Source organism: Dasypus novemcinctus, chromosome 14 (genome assembly GCF_030445035.2).
Source record: "Dasypus novemcinctus isolate mDasNov1 chromosome 14, mDasNov1.1.hap2, whole genome shotgun sequence".
In the NCBI taxonomy this organism is placed as follows: Eukaryota; Metazoa; Chordata; class Mammalia; order Cingulata; family Dasypodidae; genus Dasypus; species Dasypus novemcinctus.
Window position 1 is genome coordinate 86,654,053 of NC_080686.1, and position 21,110 is coordinate 86,675,162.

Sequence of the window (21,110 nt, forward strand, 5' to 3'; positions counted from 1 at the left end):
CATGAGTACCTGCGTGGTGAGCCAGTGCCCACACTAGTGAGTCACGCAGCAAGAAGATGACGCAACAAAAGGGAGACAAAGGGGAGCATCGAAGTGAAGCACAGCAGAGACCAGGAGCTGATGGGGTGCAACTGACAGGGAAGCTCTCTCTACATCAGAGATCCCCAGGATCGAATCCCTCTGAATCGTAGAGAAAGAAAAGAAAGTAGGCAAAAAAAAGAGAAGTGGATACAGAAGATCACAGAATAAATGGACAGAGACAGCAAAAACAGCAGGGCAGGGGAGGAAGAGGGGGAAAAAATTATAAATAAATGTATATATCATGCACCATGCTAAGAAGATCTTTCCTTACTCGAGATTATAAAAGTAGTCAGTGGTTTACTGTAGTACTTTTGGGGTTTATCTAAGAGCGATGAAGAGATCTTATTTTTCTGAATACTCAGTTTTCCTAGCCCCATTTACTAAATAACCCACCTTTTCCTCCACTGATTTCAAAAGCTACTTTTATTATATATTTATTCTCTTTTATATTAAGGTGTACTTTTAAACTATTCTACTTAGAACTGATTCCTATTACAATATGAAGCGATTTTAATTTTTAATCTTATTTATGTTTTAAGATAGGGCAAAGTTAAATAGTCTTATAATTTTCCCATTTACTTATTTTTTTTATTTAATTTTATTTATTTTTCTCCCCTTCCACCCCCATTGTCTGCTCTCTGTGTCCATTCACTGTGTTCTTCTGTGTCCACCCACATTCTTGTCAGCGGCACCGGGAATCTGTGTCTCTCTGTTTGCGTCATCTCGCTGTGTCAGCTCTCCATGTGTGCGGTGCCCCTCCTAGGGAGCCTGCACATTTTTTTTTCCACATAAGGCAGCTCTCCTTGTGCGTGGAGCTCCCCTATGCAGGGGGCACCCCTGCATGGCACGGCACTCCTTGTGCACATTAGCACTGCACGTGAGCCAGCTCACCACACAGGTCAGGAGGACCTGGGTTTGAATCCTGGACCTCCTATATGGTAGGCGGACACTCTATCCACTGAGCCAAATCTGCTTCCCTCCCTTTATTTTGAAAGAAGCTTTAGATTATATAAATGTTACATAAAAAATACAGGGGATTCCCATATACCCCACCCCCTCCCTCACTTTCTCTCATTAACATCTTTCATTAGTATGGTACATTTGTTACAACTGATGACAGTTATAATGTTTTAATATAAGACAAAGTCAAATAGTTAAATTTTCTTCCACAACTGTCACATTTTCTTGGCTACTCTCACATATTTTATTTTTATAAATGAGTTAGAACTGATATCCATATTATTCCAATATAATATTGACATAAAAGTCTTTTATGGTTTTTATAGTCATCTGTGGCACTATTGTTTTCCATTTCTCACTTATACACCCAACCACCAAGCTGAATTATTTTACTCTTAGTAATATTTGAAAATTGAGCCTCTTGGGCTTTCCAATTGTACCACCCCATCTGTAAGTAAAATTTTACATATTATTTCATTCCTAATTCACAGTTTTACCTCCAGAACAATGTTAAATAATACTCACAGTTCTGGAAACTAGAAGCCTAAAACCAGGTGTCAGCAGGGCCATACTCTCTGAAGGCTTTAGAAGAGGAAACTTCTTTGCCTCTCTCCTAGCTTCTAGAGCTTACAGGCAATCCTTAGCATTCCTTGGTTTGTTGCAGCAATCTCTATGCCCCAATCTCTTTGTCCATCTTCACAGATGGCCTGCATATGGTGTTCTCCTCTCTGTGTCCACGGGTCTGCATCTCTTCTCATAAGGATACTAGTGGCATTGGACTAGGACCCATCTTAATCAATATGATTTCATCTCAACTTGATCACATATGCAAAGACCCTATTTCCCAATAAGGCCACATGCCTTATTAAGTACTGGGGGACCAGGACTTAAAACATATCTTTTGGAGGCACAATTAAACCCATAACAGGGAGCATTCTTAGTTGCTTCTTATTTAGTTTCTGTCTCGATAATGTCTTTATTTTATTGCATTAATGATATAAAATTTGTTGTTTTCAAGTATACAATTCAGGGGCATTAATTACATCTATAATGTGTGCTACCATCTCTTCCACCCATTACCAAAAACCCTTTTTAAAAAATATTTTTCATACTTATTTTCCTGTGCTTGCTTTAATGTCCACCTCCTCCTGTTGTTTTATAATTTCTTCTTTGATCTTTTAAGAAGTGAGCCCATGGACTGTAATCCTTTTGAGTGCATGAAGAGTTGTCTGTCTGAATTCTGCACTGTTTCCTTGGGAAGTCTCCACTTGCCTTTTCTGTAATATCTGTGCACAAGCCAAGGCTGGGTTTTTGTTTTTTTAAGATTTATTTTATTTATTTATTTCTCTCCCTCTCTGTCCTCCCCCCCCCCCCCCGCCTCCCCCAGTTGTTTGCTCTCTGTGTCCATTTGCTGTGTGTTCTTCTGCGTCCACTTGTATTCTTGTCAGCGGCACCAGGAATCTGTGTCTCTTTGTTGTGTCATCTTGCTGCGTCAGCTCTCCGTGTGTGCGGCGCCACTCCTGGGCAGGCTGAACTTTCTTTCGCGCTGGGCGGCTCTCCTTACGGGGCACACTCCTTGCGCGTGGGGCTCCCCTACGTGGGGGAAACCCGTGTGGCACGGCGCTCCTTGCGCGCATGGGCCAGCTCCACATGGGTCAAGGAGGCCCGGGGTTTGAACCACGGACCTCCCATGTGGTAGGCGGACCACATGGGCCAAGTCCGCTTCCCAAGCTGGGTTTTTTGTAATTATTCTTAATTGTAACGGGGCCAGCCATCAAGGGAGGAGTATTTTAAAAAGGTGCTTTGGATCTCCTGAACTAATCCCTGAATTTTCTCATCTCTCTTAACTTCCACCTCATTTTATTCTATTTTCTGGACGATTTCTTCATGCCTTTATCAACCATCTCCACTACTGACTTTTTCTGTTGCCATCTATTTTTTTAGTTGTGAGAACACTTTCTTATTCTGATCATTCCTTATTTAGAACATTCTGTTCTTGTTTCTTGATTGCACCACCTTCTCATCTCTCTGAGGATATCACTAGGCTCCTTTTCTGTTTTGTTGGGTTTTGGGTTCGTGGCTTTTCTCAAACACCTGGTAATCCTTGGCTGTCTGGTCACATTTCATTAGAAAGCTGACTGGAAGTTCTGTGGTCCTCGGAACCCATGGGAACACTGTAAGGGGACCAGGGCCAGACCCAGTTGACTGGGGAACTCTCAACTATCATTTTCTATAGGTCTCTTTTTCCAGAAAGGACCCTTCAGTCTTCGGCCTGGTAGATGAGGTAGACAAGGATCTCCAGGGGGAACATGGATTTTTACTTCCTTTTGCTGGTCCTGTGTGGTACTACCCGTGACCCTGCCTGGTTCTCCCAAGTCTGCTGTCTTTGTGCTGAGAATGGACTGCTCCAGCAAGATTCAGGGTAGGATTGCCAGTTATGCAGAGGGGCAAACGTTTTAAGTCTCAGATACAAGTCTGAGTAGCACTGGCCACATGTACTAGAATTTTGGCTAACAGATGGGATGCCTCACTCTTAGTTCACATGGGTGTGTGTGTCACACAGTCATATCTTATATGTGGCATCATGTTCCCTGTTTTATAAAAAGTAACCAATAGCCCCATCATCCTTCATATCTTTAGAGCTCTATTCCTCAAGGTCCAAATCTCATTCATTTCTCATACCAACTATAAAAAGAATACATGTTTTTAGACAAGGAATCCAAGGCCCAGGGATTTAAACAATTTCCCAAGGCCAAAGTTAGCTGTGATGTCTGTTTAGTTTTTTGTTTGTTTTCCCCTCATTAAGGTCTTTTGTCTTTTTTTATTTTTATTTTTTACAATTTTATTTTTCTTTATTTAACCCCCCGTCCTCCAGATGGTTCACTCTTCTGTCTGCTCATTGTTTGCTCACCTTCTCCAGGAGGCACCAGGAACCAAACCTTGGACCTCCCACATGAGAGGCGAGTGCCCAACAGAATGAGCCACACATGTTCCCCATGTGGTAGCCAGGCACCCAAGTGATTGAGCCACATCCACTTCCCCCCCTCAATATTTTTTTTAAAGATTTATTCATTTATTTCTTCCCTCCCCACCTTGTTGTCTGCTGTGTCCATTCACTGTGCATTCTGTGTCTGCTTGTCTTCTCTTTAGGTGGTACCGGGAACTGATCCTGGGACCTTCCAGAGTGGGAGAGAGGTGCTCGATCTCTTGCACCACCTCAGCTCCCTTGTTTGCTGTGTCTCTTATTGTCTCTCCTCTGTGTCTCTTCTTGTTGCATCATCTTGCTGCACCAGCACTCCATTCGGGCCAGTTGCCACATGGGTCAGCACTCTGCATGGGCCAGCTCGTCACTTGGGCCAGCTTGCCTTCACCAGGAGGCCCCGGAAATTGAACTCCAGACCTCCCATATAGTAGGCAGGAGCCAAATCACTTGTGCTACATCCATTCCCCACCCCATTCCATTATTTTTTAAGCCATGAAATATGGCAGTAATAAATTTACATTTAAAATATAACAGAAATACATATTCACCTTTATTTCAGCATTGGCCATTCATTATATGGCCTATAGTTTGCTTTATTTTTGCTAAGATGTACAAAAGTAAAACTGGATTCCTCTCCCAGGAAGTCTTGGGATATGTTGCTCCATCACTAGAGGAGAACATCCCTGCCACTGCCCAAGTAGTGCTCAGATGACTGCACAAGTCACAGGACCTCATCCAGACCAAATTAGCTACCAACACCCATGGACACATCAGACACAAAGTAAATTGTTCAAATTGTTTAACAGAGGAAAATGCACATTACATACCCAAAAAGTGACTTCCAAAGAACCCTATAAACCAATAGAACAGCAATGAATAAAATAAATATTTAATAAAATAAAATGAATATTTAATAAAATAAAATTGACTTTGGTTTATTCATGACATTATCATAGAAACAGAAGTCTAAAGGAAGGACACTAGAAATAATGATTTGAAAAGACCTGGATTTAAGTCTTAGCTTACAAGTCACCATCCGAGCCGCAATTCCCATCTGTAAAAGAGGAATGATATGCTAAAACTTGCCCTACTGTGGTTGATGATTTTTTTAAAAAAATCAATAATAAATGAGTGGGTCCTTACCAGATATGCTATTCTACTTATTTACTTGCATTGATTCAAGAGGTGGAGTTTATAGATGAGGAAATAGAAGTTTACAAAGGTTAAATAATAGCTAGTAGGTGGTACAGCTAGTAAGTGTAGCTAGTAAGTGTTCCAGGCAGTCCGACTCCAGAGTTTGGGCTACTGATCTCCAATTGTTACACCACCTCTTACAATTAATAAAAATTGTCAATACTACTATACTTGGATAATCCTGTAATGAACTGAGAGTACACCTACAAATTCAATCTCCCTGTGTTTACGAAAAGCACTGGGATTAAAGGTCAGAATTGAGCCATTAGCTTGGCTTTTTTTTAAAGTGCCCTACAGTCCCCAACCACCTGCCCGTAGAGACTGAGACAGCTGGTCCAAGGACCCCCTTCGAAGATACTGTGTTCCTGCCTCCCTCACCCGCCTCAGGCAGCAGCCATTCCTCATTTGGGCATTCCCACACCCATCAGGATCCCAATCTGGATCCAAAGTTAGGTTTGGCTCTTCAGTAGCTGCAGGGCCTTGGGAATGTCTGGATTTCTGAGCCTGCTTTCTCATCTAATTAATGACTCTTGTCCCACAGTAACTGCTGCCTTCCTTTCTTCAGAGTTTACATAAGATTAGAGAAAGAAGAAATTAAAAACTGCTTTGTTTAAAAAAAAACAAAAAACCTGTAAATGTGCGGGTGTATTACTATTACAATCTTTTAGGAGATGCCTGCTGACCTGGTTTTTACAAATTCACATTTAAACTACCCCCGTGTTCCATAAGTTACTCAAAGAGTGATTTTGAAAAAGAAGCCTCACGTTTTTTTTCTGACTACATTTTCACAAACACTGATGACACCACACTATTTTTAGCCACTGTGTGCACCTGTTCTTTGGAAATCAGTGTCTGTCAAAATACTTCGCTTCTTTTACCCTTTCATTAAGCTTAACCTTGAGTTATACTTGCTTTCATTGATCTTGGAGCTGTAATATCATTTCTGGATTATTTTTAAATTATAATTTGAAAACATCAGGAGGTACCTTATCTCAATTACAATGCAATGCTTTTTTGAAATACTCATTGAAGGCACCCAACTAAATCTCCTTTCTTTCCTCCAACTGATATATAAACAGTTAGGATAAGGAAATCTTTCTTTTTAAGGCTCAGAGTAACAGAAGAACATTTTCAACCGTGGAAAGCTGTCACTAATCCCAGAGAGTCATGTATAATGAAAAGAGATCAGGACCTACAGAGAGTGAACCGACCACGTGCCATAGGCTGGGGCAGGCTCTTTGGGGGGGGGGGGGCATCTCAGTTTAACCCCCACAGCAACCCCAAGGCAGGCTTCTCATGAGGATAACTGGACCCTAATTAGAGTTCAGGTAATCTGCCCAGACCTCCTCACTTCACCAGGGGCAAGTGGCCCACAAGTTTAGGTAAGTCTCTTCATGGCATATAAGGCCTTCAAAAAAAACCATAAAGCATTGTCCTTTAGCTACTACTCCAAAAACTTCAGTTGACTGGGTGGGTAACAGTCATCCTTTAACTAAAGTCTCCCAAACAATCTCCTATTGAAATAATCATAAATACCATATAGAGTTTGGGGGGAGGGGAGAAGCTAAAGTATAAAAAATATTTATCTGAAACAACAAGGACTGATTAATTCTGGAGTTAGAAAAGTCTACATCAATCAACAAGCAAGCCAGAAAAATCAGCACCCATTTGCCAACTATGGAGGCTTTTTTTATTCCTGGACATGTTGGGTAGGCAAGAAAAGGCTCCTTCCATTCATTTAAGCAATTGAAAGGCACTCAATTAAAAAGGCCTTAAAAGAGTAATTCCACTTCTAGGTGTATACTTAAAAGAAATGCATACATATATTCACCAAGAACATATGTTCATCATGACATATACTAAAATGTTCAGAGCATCACGATTCGCAATAGTCCCAAACTAGGAACTATCCAAAAGGCCCATCAACAGAACGGGTAAGTAAATTGCGGGAGATTCAAACAGTGGAGTAATATGAGGATGAGTAACCTAAAACAACATGCAACAACATGAGTGACTCTCAAACATATTGTTGAGAAAAGAGACTGGATACAGAAGTTTGGTTTGCCACAGGGCTACTAATCGTAAAGTACCAGAAATGGGTTGGCTTTTTTTTTTTTTTTAAGATTTATTTTTATTTATTTCTCTCCCCTCCCCAGTTGTCTATTCTCTGTGTCCATTTGTTGCATGTTCTTTTTTGTCCACTTCTGTTGTCAGAGGCACGGGAATGTGTGTTTCTTTTTAGTTGTGTCATCTTGCTGCATCAGTTCTCCGTGTGTGCGGAGCCATTCCTGGGCAGGCTGAACTTTCTTTCACCCTGGGCAGCTCTCCTTACGGGGCGCACTCCTTGCGTGTGGGGCGCCCCTAACGAGGGACACCCCTGCGTGGCAAGGCACTCCTTGCGCACATCAGCACTGAGCATGGGCCAGCTGCACACGGGTCAAGGAGGCCCGGGGTTTGAACCGCGGACCTCCCATGTGGTAGACGGATGCCCTAACCACTAGGCCAAGTCTACTTCCCGGGTTGGCTTTTAAAATGAGAATTTTATCTTGGGTAAGAGCTTAGAGTTCCAAGGCCGTGAAATATCCAAATCAATGCATTAGGAGAGATGCTTTTTCACCAAAGTCAGTCTGGTGATCCCAGAGTCCTATCTCCTAGTGAAGCAAAATAACAACCAATCCCTGCTGAGGTCCCTGCTTTCCTCTCCAGGCTCACTATATCCCAGAGTTCAGCTGTGGGCAACCAGGCATAGGGCTTGTCTCTCAAGCTCTGAGGTGCTCCATGGGTCCAGCCTCTTCGGGACTTCATGGTTCATGCTTCCACTTTGCCTACTAGTGATCCTCGAGTCCTCTCTTGCACATGGCCAGGTCAAAATGGCAGTTTCCTTTCTCTGTCTATTCCTCTGTATCTCACTTTACAAAAGGCCCAGCAAAAGGGTGGAGACCCAACCTTAGTCATGCCTCACTGATTAGTCCAATCAAAAAAACAGATGAGCTAATCAAGGGCCCTTAACAGAAACTAAAGCAACCAAAAGGTCTCCCACCCACAGCAATGGATTAGTTTAAAAACAATCTCTTTTTGGGATTCACCAAATTGCAACCGTCACAAGTACATTCTGTATAACCCCATTTACAGAAAGTACCCAAAAAAGAAAAAAAGAAAAAACCCACATCTATGCTATTAAAAGTCAGTATAGTAATTACCCTTGGAGGGGATAATGATCAGAAGGGAGCAGGAGGAAGGTTTTGAAGGAGCTGGTAATGTCCTGTTTCTTGATCTGGGCACTGGTCTAATTTGACTTTTGAGTTTTGGAATGTTTAACAAGATGTAAATTTGTAATATATACGTTCCCATTTATATACTACTAAATAAAAAGTTAGAAAACAAACCCATGATCTTATCTAAAGACAACAGTGGAAGTGTCTAAGGAAAAGATTTTTTTTTAAAGCTGTACACACCAAAGCACTAACCACTAAAGTTCTACATTCAAACCTTGAAGCTACTTCCATGCTAAGCCTCCTGTATGCCTGTTTCCCCTATGATCTCTTAAATCTGCTAGGGTTTCTGTTACCAGAATAAACATGAAAATACATGCAAAATCTTAGGAAAGAAACGCACCAGGCCGATTCACAGATTTAGTTGGTGCCATTTCTTATTATTCCTGAAAACAAATTAGGGAATTTGGGAATTTACATCTTCCTATTTCAAGTCAGGATGTTTTTTGGGGGGGAGTGGGGGGAGGGGGTAGGAGGGGATAGGCAAAAAATAAAATAAAACTACTAATTCAGCAGTTATAATTCCATTTCAATTACATATTAATATTAGACTCTTATAGTCCACGCAGGAAAAGTAATAATAGTAGGATATTACTGAATAATAAAAATAGGCACTATTTTAGAATAGCCTATTTACAGACTATTTACTGATCACTTTACAAACATTATTCCACATATACTATATAACAGACACGTGAAGTAAATAGCATATTTCCTTAATTTGAAGGTACCTGTTTTTGTGTTTCTAAAAAGGATTGTCTTATAATCACTGTACTCATTTAATGTAATTTCTACCTTTCCCCACCTTCCCCAAATAGTTGTATTAAATTGATGGAGCATTTTATAATTGATAGAGTCTTTAAATTGAGTTTACATGGTATTATATTATCCCCATTTTTCAGGTAAAGGAACTGAGGCTCAGAAAGGATAAGTAACTTGCATAAGACCATACAACTAGAAGGGCTGAGCCCAGACTTAAGAACATGACTCAACTACTTGAAATCTCATGGTCTTTTTACTTTAACAGAAAAGGAAAAATAATTTGCCATGAATTGGAAGAAATCATATTCAAAAATGTTTTACTAAACACTATGTGTTATAGCAGATTTTCTGCAAAGAAGTTCAAGACAGCCTAGAACTATCTTTTTTTTTTTTCCCAGAGAAACCTCTTGTATTAGTCAGCCAAAGGGATGTGGATACAAAATACCAGAAAATTGGTTGGTTTTTATAAAGAGTATTTATTTGGGGTAGGAGCTTACTGATACCAGGCCATAAAGCCTAAGTTACTTCCCTCACCAAAGTCTATTTTCACATGTTGGAGCAAGATGGCTGGCGACATCTGCGAGGGTTCAGGCTTCCTGGGTTCCTCTCTTCCCAGGGCTTGCTTCTTTCCAGGCTTAGGGCCCCTCTCTTCCCGGGGCTCCAGCTTAAGGCTTCAGCATCAAACTCTAACATCAAAAAACCCCAACTCTGTCCTTTGCCATGTCTTTTTTTTTCCCCTCAACTTTCTGCATGTAATTGACTTGGCATTTTATTGTGTAATATTGAGACAGATGTGCAATTAAATTTTATATGCATACCTATTTGGATATAATTGGATTCTAATTGGAATAAGCTGTGCTTCTTGGACACACATATTCATGTCTTTCATGAGATGGGAAATTTTCAGCCATTATTTCCTCAAATATTCTTTCTGCCCTTTTCCCTTCTCTTTTCCTTCCGGAACTCCCAGGACGTATATTGGTGCACTTCATGTTATCACTTAACTCCTTGAGCCCCTGTTCAATTTTTTCCCAATCTTTTCTCCCTCTATTTTTCTGCTGATCTGTCCTCTACATTGTTGATTCATTTTTTCCATGATTTGAAATCTGCTGGTTTATGCCTTTATTGTGTATTTATTTACTCTCTGATATGAAATAAGCAAACCAAGCTGTCTCAGAGAGCTAGGGAATAGAAGATAGGCTTACGGGAAATTGGGGGGTGGGGGGGGAGTTGTGAGCTAATGCCTACATGGGTGAAATCTTTGATAAAGTGGAGGTATTTGTACAGGGAAGGGATAAGACAGGGGCATAGGGATACTATTGGGTGGGGTTTTGCAGGCTTGGAGGGGGGGCTAGGGTTGGGAGGATTGGTCAGATAGGAATTGGGGGAAGGGTTGGGAGAACACTTGAACATGGGAGATTTTCAGGTAATTGGTTGAAAATAAAATGGTAAGAAAACTCCTTAGAAAATATAATAAGGACGGACTACCTGTATAAGGTGTTTAAGGGGGAATATATGGCACAGGGGCAGGCTTCTAGGGAGTGTGTGAGTGCTCATCTTGTCATAGTATATTATATCATTGGGTGGAGACCCATACAATGAGTGGGTAGGTGTACCCCATCCTGGGGAGGCCTGATGTTCTCAGGGAGGGAATTGTGTCTCTTGAGAGAATTGGTGTCCTAATGGGGGAGGACAGTCTAGTATGTCAAACCCTCAGCATTGCTGCAAGTATCTATGAATCTGGTCCTTCAAGCAGTAAAGTTTGCCATGTCTTTTATCTATGAGTCCCCACTCAACAAATGGTGGGGACTCAACTCCCTACTGGCACAAGAGGTTTACATAATCACTTAATCAAGTAAACCACGAATCCAATATATTCTAATGTGCCCAGAGAAAAAGATCAGTTTACAAACAGAATCCAGTATTTTTTTGGAATTCATCAACAATATCAAACTGCTACACCTCTTGTAATTTAATGATGTAGGGTTTTGCATCTTATACCATCCTAAAGTGTGGTAAAACTCAGATATGGAAGGATGATACTGCAGAAATATTATTTGCAAAGAGAAATAAATAAGCTCTTGGGTGATATTATTTTCCCCAGCCCAGAGTACCTAGTGTTGAAATCCTTTGTGTTCAGAGCAGTGTGTAAAAGAAAAGATAAAAAGAAAAAAAGAAAACAAAATCAAAGCACTATATAGATGTCATAGTAATTGTTCCCTCTTTTGACACTGGAATGCAATCTTTCATCCTCTTTAAAACGGATGCACAATAGTGTTTTCTCCTAGGCTCCATATTCATACTCTTTCCTATCATTGTAATAATCTTTTCGGCAAGTCCTCTAACAATTATACCAACAAATTTCCTCAAATAAACCCCACCACCACTCCTGCCATCCCTATTTTCTGCTTGTCCATATTCCCTTCACCCTTCCTCTGCTATTGTCACTGTTATTTTTGCTTATACTTGAAAGTAAAAAGCAATTCCTGATTATAGCAGTGCCCCGCTCCATCACTGGCCGTTGTTGAAGGAAAAGAGGAGAAGCATGAAGGGCCATCGCAGGTTGAGATCAGGGACCACCAGAAGCCCAGTTTGTGTTTCTTAAACATTTTCCCAGCAGAAAAGTCTTCACTGGCTTGGAGAACAAAGACTATTTCACAAATACGACTGTGTTTGAATTTCTGGAGGCTACCCAGGCCAAGAATACATCCCTGCAGTGCTTCACCACACACTCATTGCTGCAGTACTCATTGCTCCAGTTCTTACTCATAACGGGAGGGTTCTCACAACCTGACCTTACACATCAAGGCTGGGGTGAGAATGCTACAGAAGAGTCGCTCACCAATTCAACATCCATCTGAGAAGGAGACTCGACCTCAGTCGAGTAATTATAATTACAGATTACATTTGTAATCATCTCTCAGATTATCTCAGGAGAGGTTGCCTCCACTGTATGGGCCTCGGGGCCAGTGTTCATAGGCCACTCAGGACTACTTTCCACAGCTGGTAGGACAAAGTAGCCTGTATTTTCAGAGTGAGTGAAGGCACATTCTTGATCTGCAGAGGAGATGGCTGTTGCTGTAAAGTGATTTGAACTTTCTGAGGTGGAGGCTGTTGCATGGCTTGGAGTAGAGGAGGCCTGCTGAGTGGGGGGCTGAGGCAACTGGTAATAAAGGAGGCTGTAGTCAGGATGGAGGCAGCTGCATAGAAGCAGCAGGAGCTGCTGCCACATGCAACTGACCGAGTGACTATCTGGGCTTGCTGACTGGGTTGGATAGTAGCTATGCTGGTATGACCTAGCTGGAGCCCCAGGAGGTTACCACTGTGGCAGGGATAACAGCAATCATCCCTCCTTGAGACATGGTAATAGAAGAGGGCAACATCTGTTTGGTAATAATCAATTTGATGATACTGGGCTGACCCCCAGCCCCAGAAGATGCTTGGTTTGCCACATAGGATGAAAGAGTGGAGTTAACAACAATGGAAGGTGGCAGGGCAGGGGGCTCTGCTGAGTAGATAGGTGGGATTTCAAATTCCTCATCATTCAAACTAGGTGTATGGAATGTCTCGGCCCCTGACAGGAAGGGGTGCGAGGGCCCTCTGATCATTAGGTAGTTGTCATTTCCTCCAGGAAACTCCATCTTCACACAACTGCTATCACCTCTCCTAGAACTAACTATCTTAAGCTCACCAGAATAGAAACTGAAACTGCAGTCACCTAAAAAATGGGGTAACACTATCTCAGGGTGATTGTTGAGAGAGAGAACATATAGAGCATGCATAACACAGGTATAAAGGGCTGTTATTTTGTCTAAAGAAATAAAGAAATATCAACAGGCAGGCAGCTAGGAAACTGCAACTCCTCTTCAAGTTAATCAGGGACCAATATGAAGATATTTCATCACTGTTAACTATTTGAATGTTGGGTATAAGTCTGTGGGACTAGGACTAAGGAGACATTCTGGACCACACTGTGTGAGTCTTAACACAACTTGTGTGTTTTGATTTATTCAAACTAAGGAAATAACATTTTAAACTTTGGTGTTTCAAACCTATAAGCTACTCAGAGGAAACCAATAGACAAGGACTTCCAACATGAATCCAAAATCCTAAATCATTCCCAGTTTTTTCTTAAAAACAAGAAGCAAAAATCCCTGGTCTAAATTAAAGATCCAGTTTCTAAGGAAAAGCATGACACACGCTTTCTGTCCTTTCACAAGTGTCTCAGAAGCAGTTTTTCCTCCACTATTTCATTTGCAAATGAGTTCCTCCAGGTGGTCTGAAAGCTACATGGTCCAGAAGGGGTAGGATTCAGAGTAGAAGGAAGAAACAAGGCATAGAGGATGGTCTTTCCACACCTGGGCAGTCAGTGCGACCAGCAGCTTCTCACTGTCCCAGGTAACAGGCCCAGAAGAAACAAAGCAAGAAAGAAAGGAAAAATACGAAGAGTGTGTCAAGAATGAGGAGTCTTTCAAAAGGAGATTACCAGTCAGTTCACCTGTTTTAACATTATTCACCTGCTCCCTATCAGAAAGGCTTTCTCATGTTACTTATTGTACTAATCTGACTACACAAGTGAGCAAAATTTTGCAAGGAGGGTCAAAGAGCCAGTGTTGATCACAGCCTTCTCATAAAATGATTTATAATCATTGCTCTCCATCCATGCACACATATTACCCAACACAGCACCAGGAAAAATGTGCACAACATTCAGTCAAATATTTACTAAAGCAAATAAAAAATAGAATGCCATTCTGGGCACATGCCAGAATCATATCCTTATATCCAACCTCCTACTCGACTTCTCCACTTGTGTGCCATAAAAGCATCTCAGACTTAGGCCAAAACCTAACTCTTCACCCTCATACCTTCCCCAACCTGAGCCTCCCTACACATATCCAACCTCAGTAAATGGCTCTATCAGCCACTTAGTTGCTCCTGTGAGTAGCCTCTTTGAATCCTGTTTCCTTCACTCCTTCATCCTTCATATCTAATCTAGCAACAATCTCGTCCACTCCAACTCTCAAATCTACCCACTTCTAACTTCACAGTCACCGTGGGCAAAACGACTCCCTCTTGCCTCCTAACTAAACTCCTCTCTGATCCCATTACCTAGTCCTCTTCACCTCACACATATACACACCATGGTGGGTGACTGCCACTTCCATCCCATCCTCCACATACACCAAGTCCACCCAACAGAGCAAAAAAAGGCAATCGTGTCAGTCCTTTGTACAAAAGTCTCCAAAACCTTCCTTGTGCCCTCAAAATAAAGTTCAAAACTCTTAACATAGCCTAGAAGGCTCTACATGATCTGGCCTCAGGCTACTTTTCCATCTTCACTTCACTGCACTCACCCCTAACTATCTTCCTGTCCTCAAATACCAAGTCTCATGCTACAGCTCACTCTGTACTAACAACCCAGTCTTCTGTTTCTTATTCCTGCCTCTGTGCCTTTTACTTCCTATTCCTTCTCTTTGGAAGGTTGTCCAAGATCCAAATCTGCCCAAGGCTGGCTATTCATTACTCACGTTTCAGTTCAAGTATCTCCTCTGATGCCTTTATGAACCACACTGTCAAATATGACATGCTACTCTCCATCACATGCCTCTGTCTTATTTTCTCCATGGGAGCTAGGACCTTTACTGTCCTTGTCATTATTCTACCTCCAGTGCCCAGCACATAGCTGGTACAAATTATGTCCATGCATTTAACCAATATATAAGCACGTGCTATGGGTCAGGTATTATTCTAGGTAACAAAAGAGTGCTAAACAAGACAGAGATCCTACTCTCATGGAACCTCATTCTCTGAGGGGAAGCAGAATAACAAATATTAAGGGGTGATAAATAGCCAGAAAAATAAAAGGTAAAGAAGACAGAATGAAAGAGAGGTACTATTTTATATAGGGTAATCAGAGGTCTCACCAAATGGTGGCATTTGAGCAGAGACCCCAAGGAAGTAAGGAGGTAAAGGACAGAGTCATGGCTACCTTTCTCAAGCAGAAGACATCATGTGCAAAGGCCCTGAGGAGGGATTGTTAGGTGCTTAAGGAACGGCAAGGATGCCACTGTGGAGTCTAATGTGCAAGATGGAGAACAGTGGATGATGAAGTCAGAGAGGTAGTGGGGGCCTTGTAAGCCATTAAAAGGACTTGGATTTGTACTCATCCACCTGAGAAGATATTGGAGAGTTCTGAGCAGAGGAATGACAGGACTTGATTTATGTTTAAAGAATTATTCTAGCTGTTGGGAGTAACGATGGAAAGGAACAAGACTGGAAGACGACAATGGTTTGCAATTCACGTTGAGAAGGAATTGTATTCTGGACAAATGTCTAAGGAAAGATCAACAGGATTTGCTGAGAGATTTTGGAGTATGAGAGTAAGAGAAGTCAAAGATGATTCCAAAACTATTAGCATGAGCTCTTGTAATCATGGAGTTGCTGTTTACTTCTAGGACAGAAAGGAGGGGGATTCAGTTTAGAACATGTTTAGTATGAAATGCTTATTAATCATCTAAATGGTGTTTTCAAATAAAGAATTTCTTGATGTACAAGTCCAGAAAACAGGAGAGTTCAATCTGGACTGAAGATATCTGTATATGTATTCGGGGATCTTCAGTTTATAAGTACTTAAATCCACAAAGCTGAATGAAATCACCTAGATGGAGAATGTAGAAAAAAGGTTCTGTAACTGATCCCTGTGGCACAGCACAACATTTACAAGTCAGTGTGACAGTCTCAAACTGGAGTGAAAAAGAACCCCAAGTAGAATCAACCAATACATTGTTTTGGGACATAGAGAATAATGATACTAATGTAATTTGAGATACAAAGCCAATAAAAATAGTTTACCAAAAGGATAAGCATGGCCATGTGTAAAACAATATTTGTCAAGAGCTTAATTAGAAGGAATAAAACTGGTTAGAAAAGATTTAGAAGAACAAGGGAAATGAAAAATGATACTCACTATGTAATACTTCCAAAAAAAAAAGGTAAATTTGATAAATATGGTCAACCACTATATACATTTATATGAGATATTAGGGAAGTAAATCAATGTGTTATTCCATTAACTCCTGTAGTTCCTAACCATGCAAACTATTCTTACTTTCACTGAGTACTGTCATAACTATGAAAAATTTTTGTGTGCTGCCTCAGCATCCATCTTACCTTGGCTAGATCATTTGCCTCAACACTGACCTTTGGCCCAGCTAATAAGCAGCTTTCCAGCCCTGAGCCATGAACTCCCCCAAAGCCCAAACCCGCATCTGCAGCCACATCCCACCCATAGACCTTACCCCAAACCCACACTCTGCTGGTCCCAAACAATAAGCTAACCATACTTCCCCCAAATCCAACACCCACACCTGAACTTTCACTTTTTTATTCATGTTTGTTTTTAACTAACCAATTCTTGATTCCCTCAAAAACTCCACTGTATTAGTCAGGGTTCTCTAGGGAAAGAAAACCAACAGGAGAGATCTGTAAACAGTACGAGAGTTTATAAAGTTGTCTCACACAACCATGGGAATGCACAAGTCCAAATTCCACTGGGCATGCTGCAAGCCAGGGACTCCAATGAAGGTCCTGGATGAGTTCCCCAGGAGACACTGGCTGTTTGAAATAGAGAGAGAAATTCTCTCTCCCTGAATGCTGAAATCACATCCCTTTTTAAGCATCCAACTGATTGGATGAGATGTCTCTCATTGCTAAAGGCAATCTCCTCAGTTGATTATAGATGTAATTAGCCACAGATGCAACTAGTGTTACTAGACCAAACAACTGAGCACCATTACCTGGCCAAGTTGACATATTAGCCTAACCATCATAACCCACCCCTTGTCAACTTGGCAGCTATACATGTCATCTTAGACCATACTTAATTTCTAACTGAAAACAATAACAGACATATTTTTGCCTTTTTTGGCTAACAATGCTCAACTTTCCTGTGTACAACTGGAAATGCACTAAGTCCTTGGGGCACTCTTAAACTTGACCTCCTTAAATACTACGGCATGAACCTAATACAACTTATGTCAAATGATAAGGGGATAAGATATGAGAGAAAACAAGGATATTTGTTTTATGTACATATATGAACATACTCATAACAAAACAAGAAAGAAATATTCCTGACCATTACAGCCCTCATTTCTGCAAGCTCTGTATGATGAAACCATTATCAGCCTGGACTAAAAGAAACAGCGAAGGGAAGACTGAAGGAAAAACGGCCTCAAGAGGAAAAAAACATAGAAGCTGAGGTCTGGACTTGGGATATCTTCTAGGGCCAGGAGAGGGACCCCACCCATGTAGGCACAAAATGTGAGTCTGTCCCAGCATTTGAAGAGGGTGGATCTTTCAGCCCATTGTCGAGGGAGAGTTTGGCTGCCCCAGACTATAGAGAGGGTGGTGTGTACTCCCCAGTGGTTGGGGAGAGTTAGGTCACCAACCCACTATTCTGAGGGGGTTGGGCTGTATGCCAGAGATTAGGGAGAATGTTGCTGTCACCCTATTGTACTAAGGGGGTTGAGAGTGTTCCCACAGAGATTGGAGAAAGTGTGGCCTCACCCCAATGTTCTTGGAAGTGAGATCTGGAGCAAGGCCACCACCCACAAACTTGATGAGGGTAGAACCAAGAAGATGGTCACTGGACAAGCCTTTGTAAGGGGTAAACCCCCATGAGGTCTAAGGAGAAGACACTGCTCTAGAGATGACGCTCAGACCATGAAATCTAATAGAGTATGCCCTGCAGATTTTTCGAACTGTCTGGGATCCATGATGCCTATTTTCCTTCCAATTTCTCTTTATGGTAATCCAAATGTTTATCCTATGTCCATCTCTCCTTTGTATAGTGGAAACAGATAACTTGTTTTCTAAGTTTCACAGATCTACAGCGAGCAGTAAAGCTTGCCCCAAGACAAACTGCATGCTTATAACTGTTTATGAGGTTTTTGTACTTAGCATTGCTCCTGAAATGATTTAAGGTTTTTGAAATATTGTGATGTAATGAATGTATTCTGCATATGGAAAGAACATGTCTTTTTGGGATTCTGAGGGTGGAGTGTGACAATCTGAAATTCTTTTATGAATCCCAAAAAGAGAAAGATTGTTTTTGAACTAATCCATCCATGTGAGCATTAGACCCTTTTGACTGTACTACATCAGTAAGACATGACTCAGGTTGAATCTCTGCCCTCTTGCTGGGTCTGATATAAATGAAACACAAAGAGGAAAAGGAAGCTACCATATTGATCCTGCCTTGTGAGTGAGAGGGCTGCAGGAAATCAGAGAGGCTGAGAGGTCCCAGAGTCTGAAATCAACAGAGCACAGAGGCACAGAAAGAGGCCCCCAAGGGACTGCCCAAGGAACAGCTCAAGGCTCAGTAGATAAGCCCTTCCATATCCCTGATAGTTCACAGCTGAACTCGGGAAGAAAGCAGAGCAACCAAGACTTGAGAGAGGAGGCTGGAAAGAGACGAACCCTATGCCTGCTTGTTCACAGCTGAGTGCCAGGAGCTGGGTTGGGAGAGACAGTGAGACTGGAAAGGAAGGCAGAGACTGACGCAGAGATGTCCACCAACTTTGCCAAGTGGCAGGACACCAGAATCAACAGTAGCTGACTTTGGTGAGAAAGTATCTCTGATGGTGACATTGAACAGCGTCAGAACTCTAAGCTTTTACCATAAATAAAATCCCCTTTATAAAAGCCAATACATTTCTGGTACTTTGCATTACTTAGCAAACTAAGGAAAATGAGGAACCAGCAAAGGAGACTAAGAAACAATAGCCAGTGAGAAGGCAAGAGTGTTATTCTCGGGCAATTAACGTGTTGAGTTTAATGTCAGACCTTGTCATCTGACCTGCTTAAAAATTTTTTTAAAAAAAAGAATGAAAGAAGGGGAAAAAAGAGAAAATCAAGAATAAAACTTATATAGGAGAAAAAAATATTAAATTACTGTATTTTAAAGTCATTTGAAATAGTTCTCTATGTGGCTATGACACCAACTTGTTACACACTTATCATTTCAGAGCATGTTGATCTTGATCAAATTTTTGTAATAATTTTGAAGTGGTTTTTAATTATGTAAAGTATTAAAATTTTCATAAGCCAAAAAAATAAAAAATAAATAAAGTTTAAGCCACAGAACCGGGTGAATAAAGACAGCCCCCAGTAATTGAACATTCCCTTGCCGGGTGAACATTCTAGTCTGTTTCCTTCAGGATTAAGAAAATAACAGTACCTTCCATTTACTCTTTACTCATTCATACATCCAACTACTACATGCCAGAAACTCAGGTGAAATAAGCTCCTCCTCTGCACTTCTGATCTTAAGTCACTCCTACAGGAAAAAAAATCCCTTAAAATAAAAAGGACTGCTTAGCTGGACGTAGGCCAAGTTGAGACCCACACACCACCCACGTGGGTAGCAAAGGTCGGGAAGAGGGCGTCTGCTCCGGGTTGGTCCCAGACAGCTAACCTCGGCTCTTTAGGGTCCCAACACCGGCGACCAACGGGTTGACAAACATCACTGACTGACTTTCTCAGTGTTTCGTTCACCAAGTGCGGGGAACTGGGGGCACAATTTAAATACAAGGACGAGCTCTGCCCCTTCCCACCAGACCTAACCCCGCCTCTCGAGCTCTCCAGGTCTTCGCTCCAGGCCCCTCGGCCTCCTCCACCCCAGCTAAGACCCCACCTTAAACCCCTGGAGCCGACACACTACAAGTCCCGGCAGGCACCGCGCGGCCGTAACACGGCGGCCCTTGCTCCGTCGCCTAGGGGTCGCCTGGGACCTGTAGTCTCTCCACTGCCCCAGGGGCCGGTCAGTACCTGGAAGCGATAGATGAAGGCTTCAGGCCAGAGGAAAAAGTAGGCCGGGCTGATGAGGCTGAGCCGGCCGACCAAGGGCACCGCGACGGTGGCGGCGAACCAATAGCGCGTGATGGGCGGGATGCTCCTGAACCAGTCCCCGATGTCCGACATCTTCGCCACTCAGGTGGCCAGGAGGCGCACAGCCGCCGGACTCCCCGTCCTTGCCCCTCGCTACGCGGCCGGCTCCGCGAGTGGAAGGTGTGTGGGCGGAAGCTGCCGAAGCTGCGGTGCAGGAGGCGGAGACCGGCGGACGTGGCGCCACCGAATTCGGACTAGCGAAGGAGCCTTCCCAAGCGAAACTTCCCCTTCCGGCGACCGCCGACGGAAGTCCCGCCGCTTAAAGGGCAAGCGTGGCCTTTACAGCTGGCCCGAGACTCCGCGGCCATGGGGCCGGGGCGGAAAGGGGCGGGCAGAGCGACGATACGACTGGTGGGAAACAGTGGTTGTCAGGAGCAACGACAAATGCTTCAGCCAATGGCGAGGCCGAATCCCCTCCGCGTTTTTTTTTTTTCTCCGCCGGAGGTAAAAAGCAGATGGGTCCACTGTAATGGGTATTTAAAAGGAAGAAAGGAAAGCAAGATATATCCTCATTTTGGGGCCCTTTCGACAAATGTTTGTTGAGGACCTGCTAAGTGAGAGGCTGAGCACATAGTACCCTGTCTCTTAGAGCTTACATTAGTGGACAGAGACAGATAATGAGCAAATAATCTCTGAGGGAGGAGTTCAACTACAGGGAAGGGCAAAAAAGCAAAGGCCCTGAAATGAAGTGGTGACATGATTATCCAAAATGGTGGGTGTGGGCTGACTTGGGCCCTCGGAAAAAATATGGTGAAATCTTAACACCTGGTTTCTGTGAATGTGACCTTATTTGGAAATAGGTCTTTGCAGATGTAATTAAGTTAAAGTGAGGTCATACTAGATGAGGATGGGCCCTAAATCTACTGACTGGTATCCTCATGAGAAGGCCATGAGAAGATGGTCAA

At 42.3% G+C, this 21,110-nt stretch overlaps 1 protein-coding gene across 1 annotated transcript in view; it reads right to left on the reverse strand.

Annotated features, from left to right (window-relative positions):
- Positions 1–20,543, reverse strand: part of DERL1 (derlin 1) — a 37,735-nt gene extending 17,192 nt beyond the window's left edge. Inside the window, exon 1 of the mRNA XM_058275972.1 lies at positions 20,086–20,543. Within this exon, the coding sequence (XP_058131955.1) occupies positions 20,086–20,238 (153 nt within the window). The 5' untranslated portion in view covers positions 20,239–20,543. The remainder of the gene's footprint in view (positions 1–20,085) is intronic.
- Between the last annotated feature and the right edge of the window lie 567 nt (positions 20,544–21,110).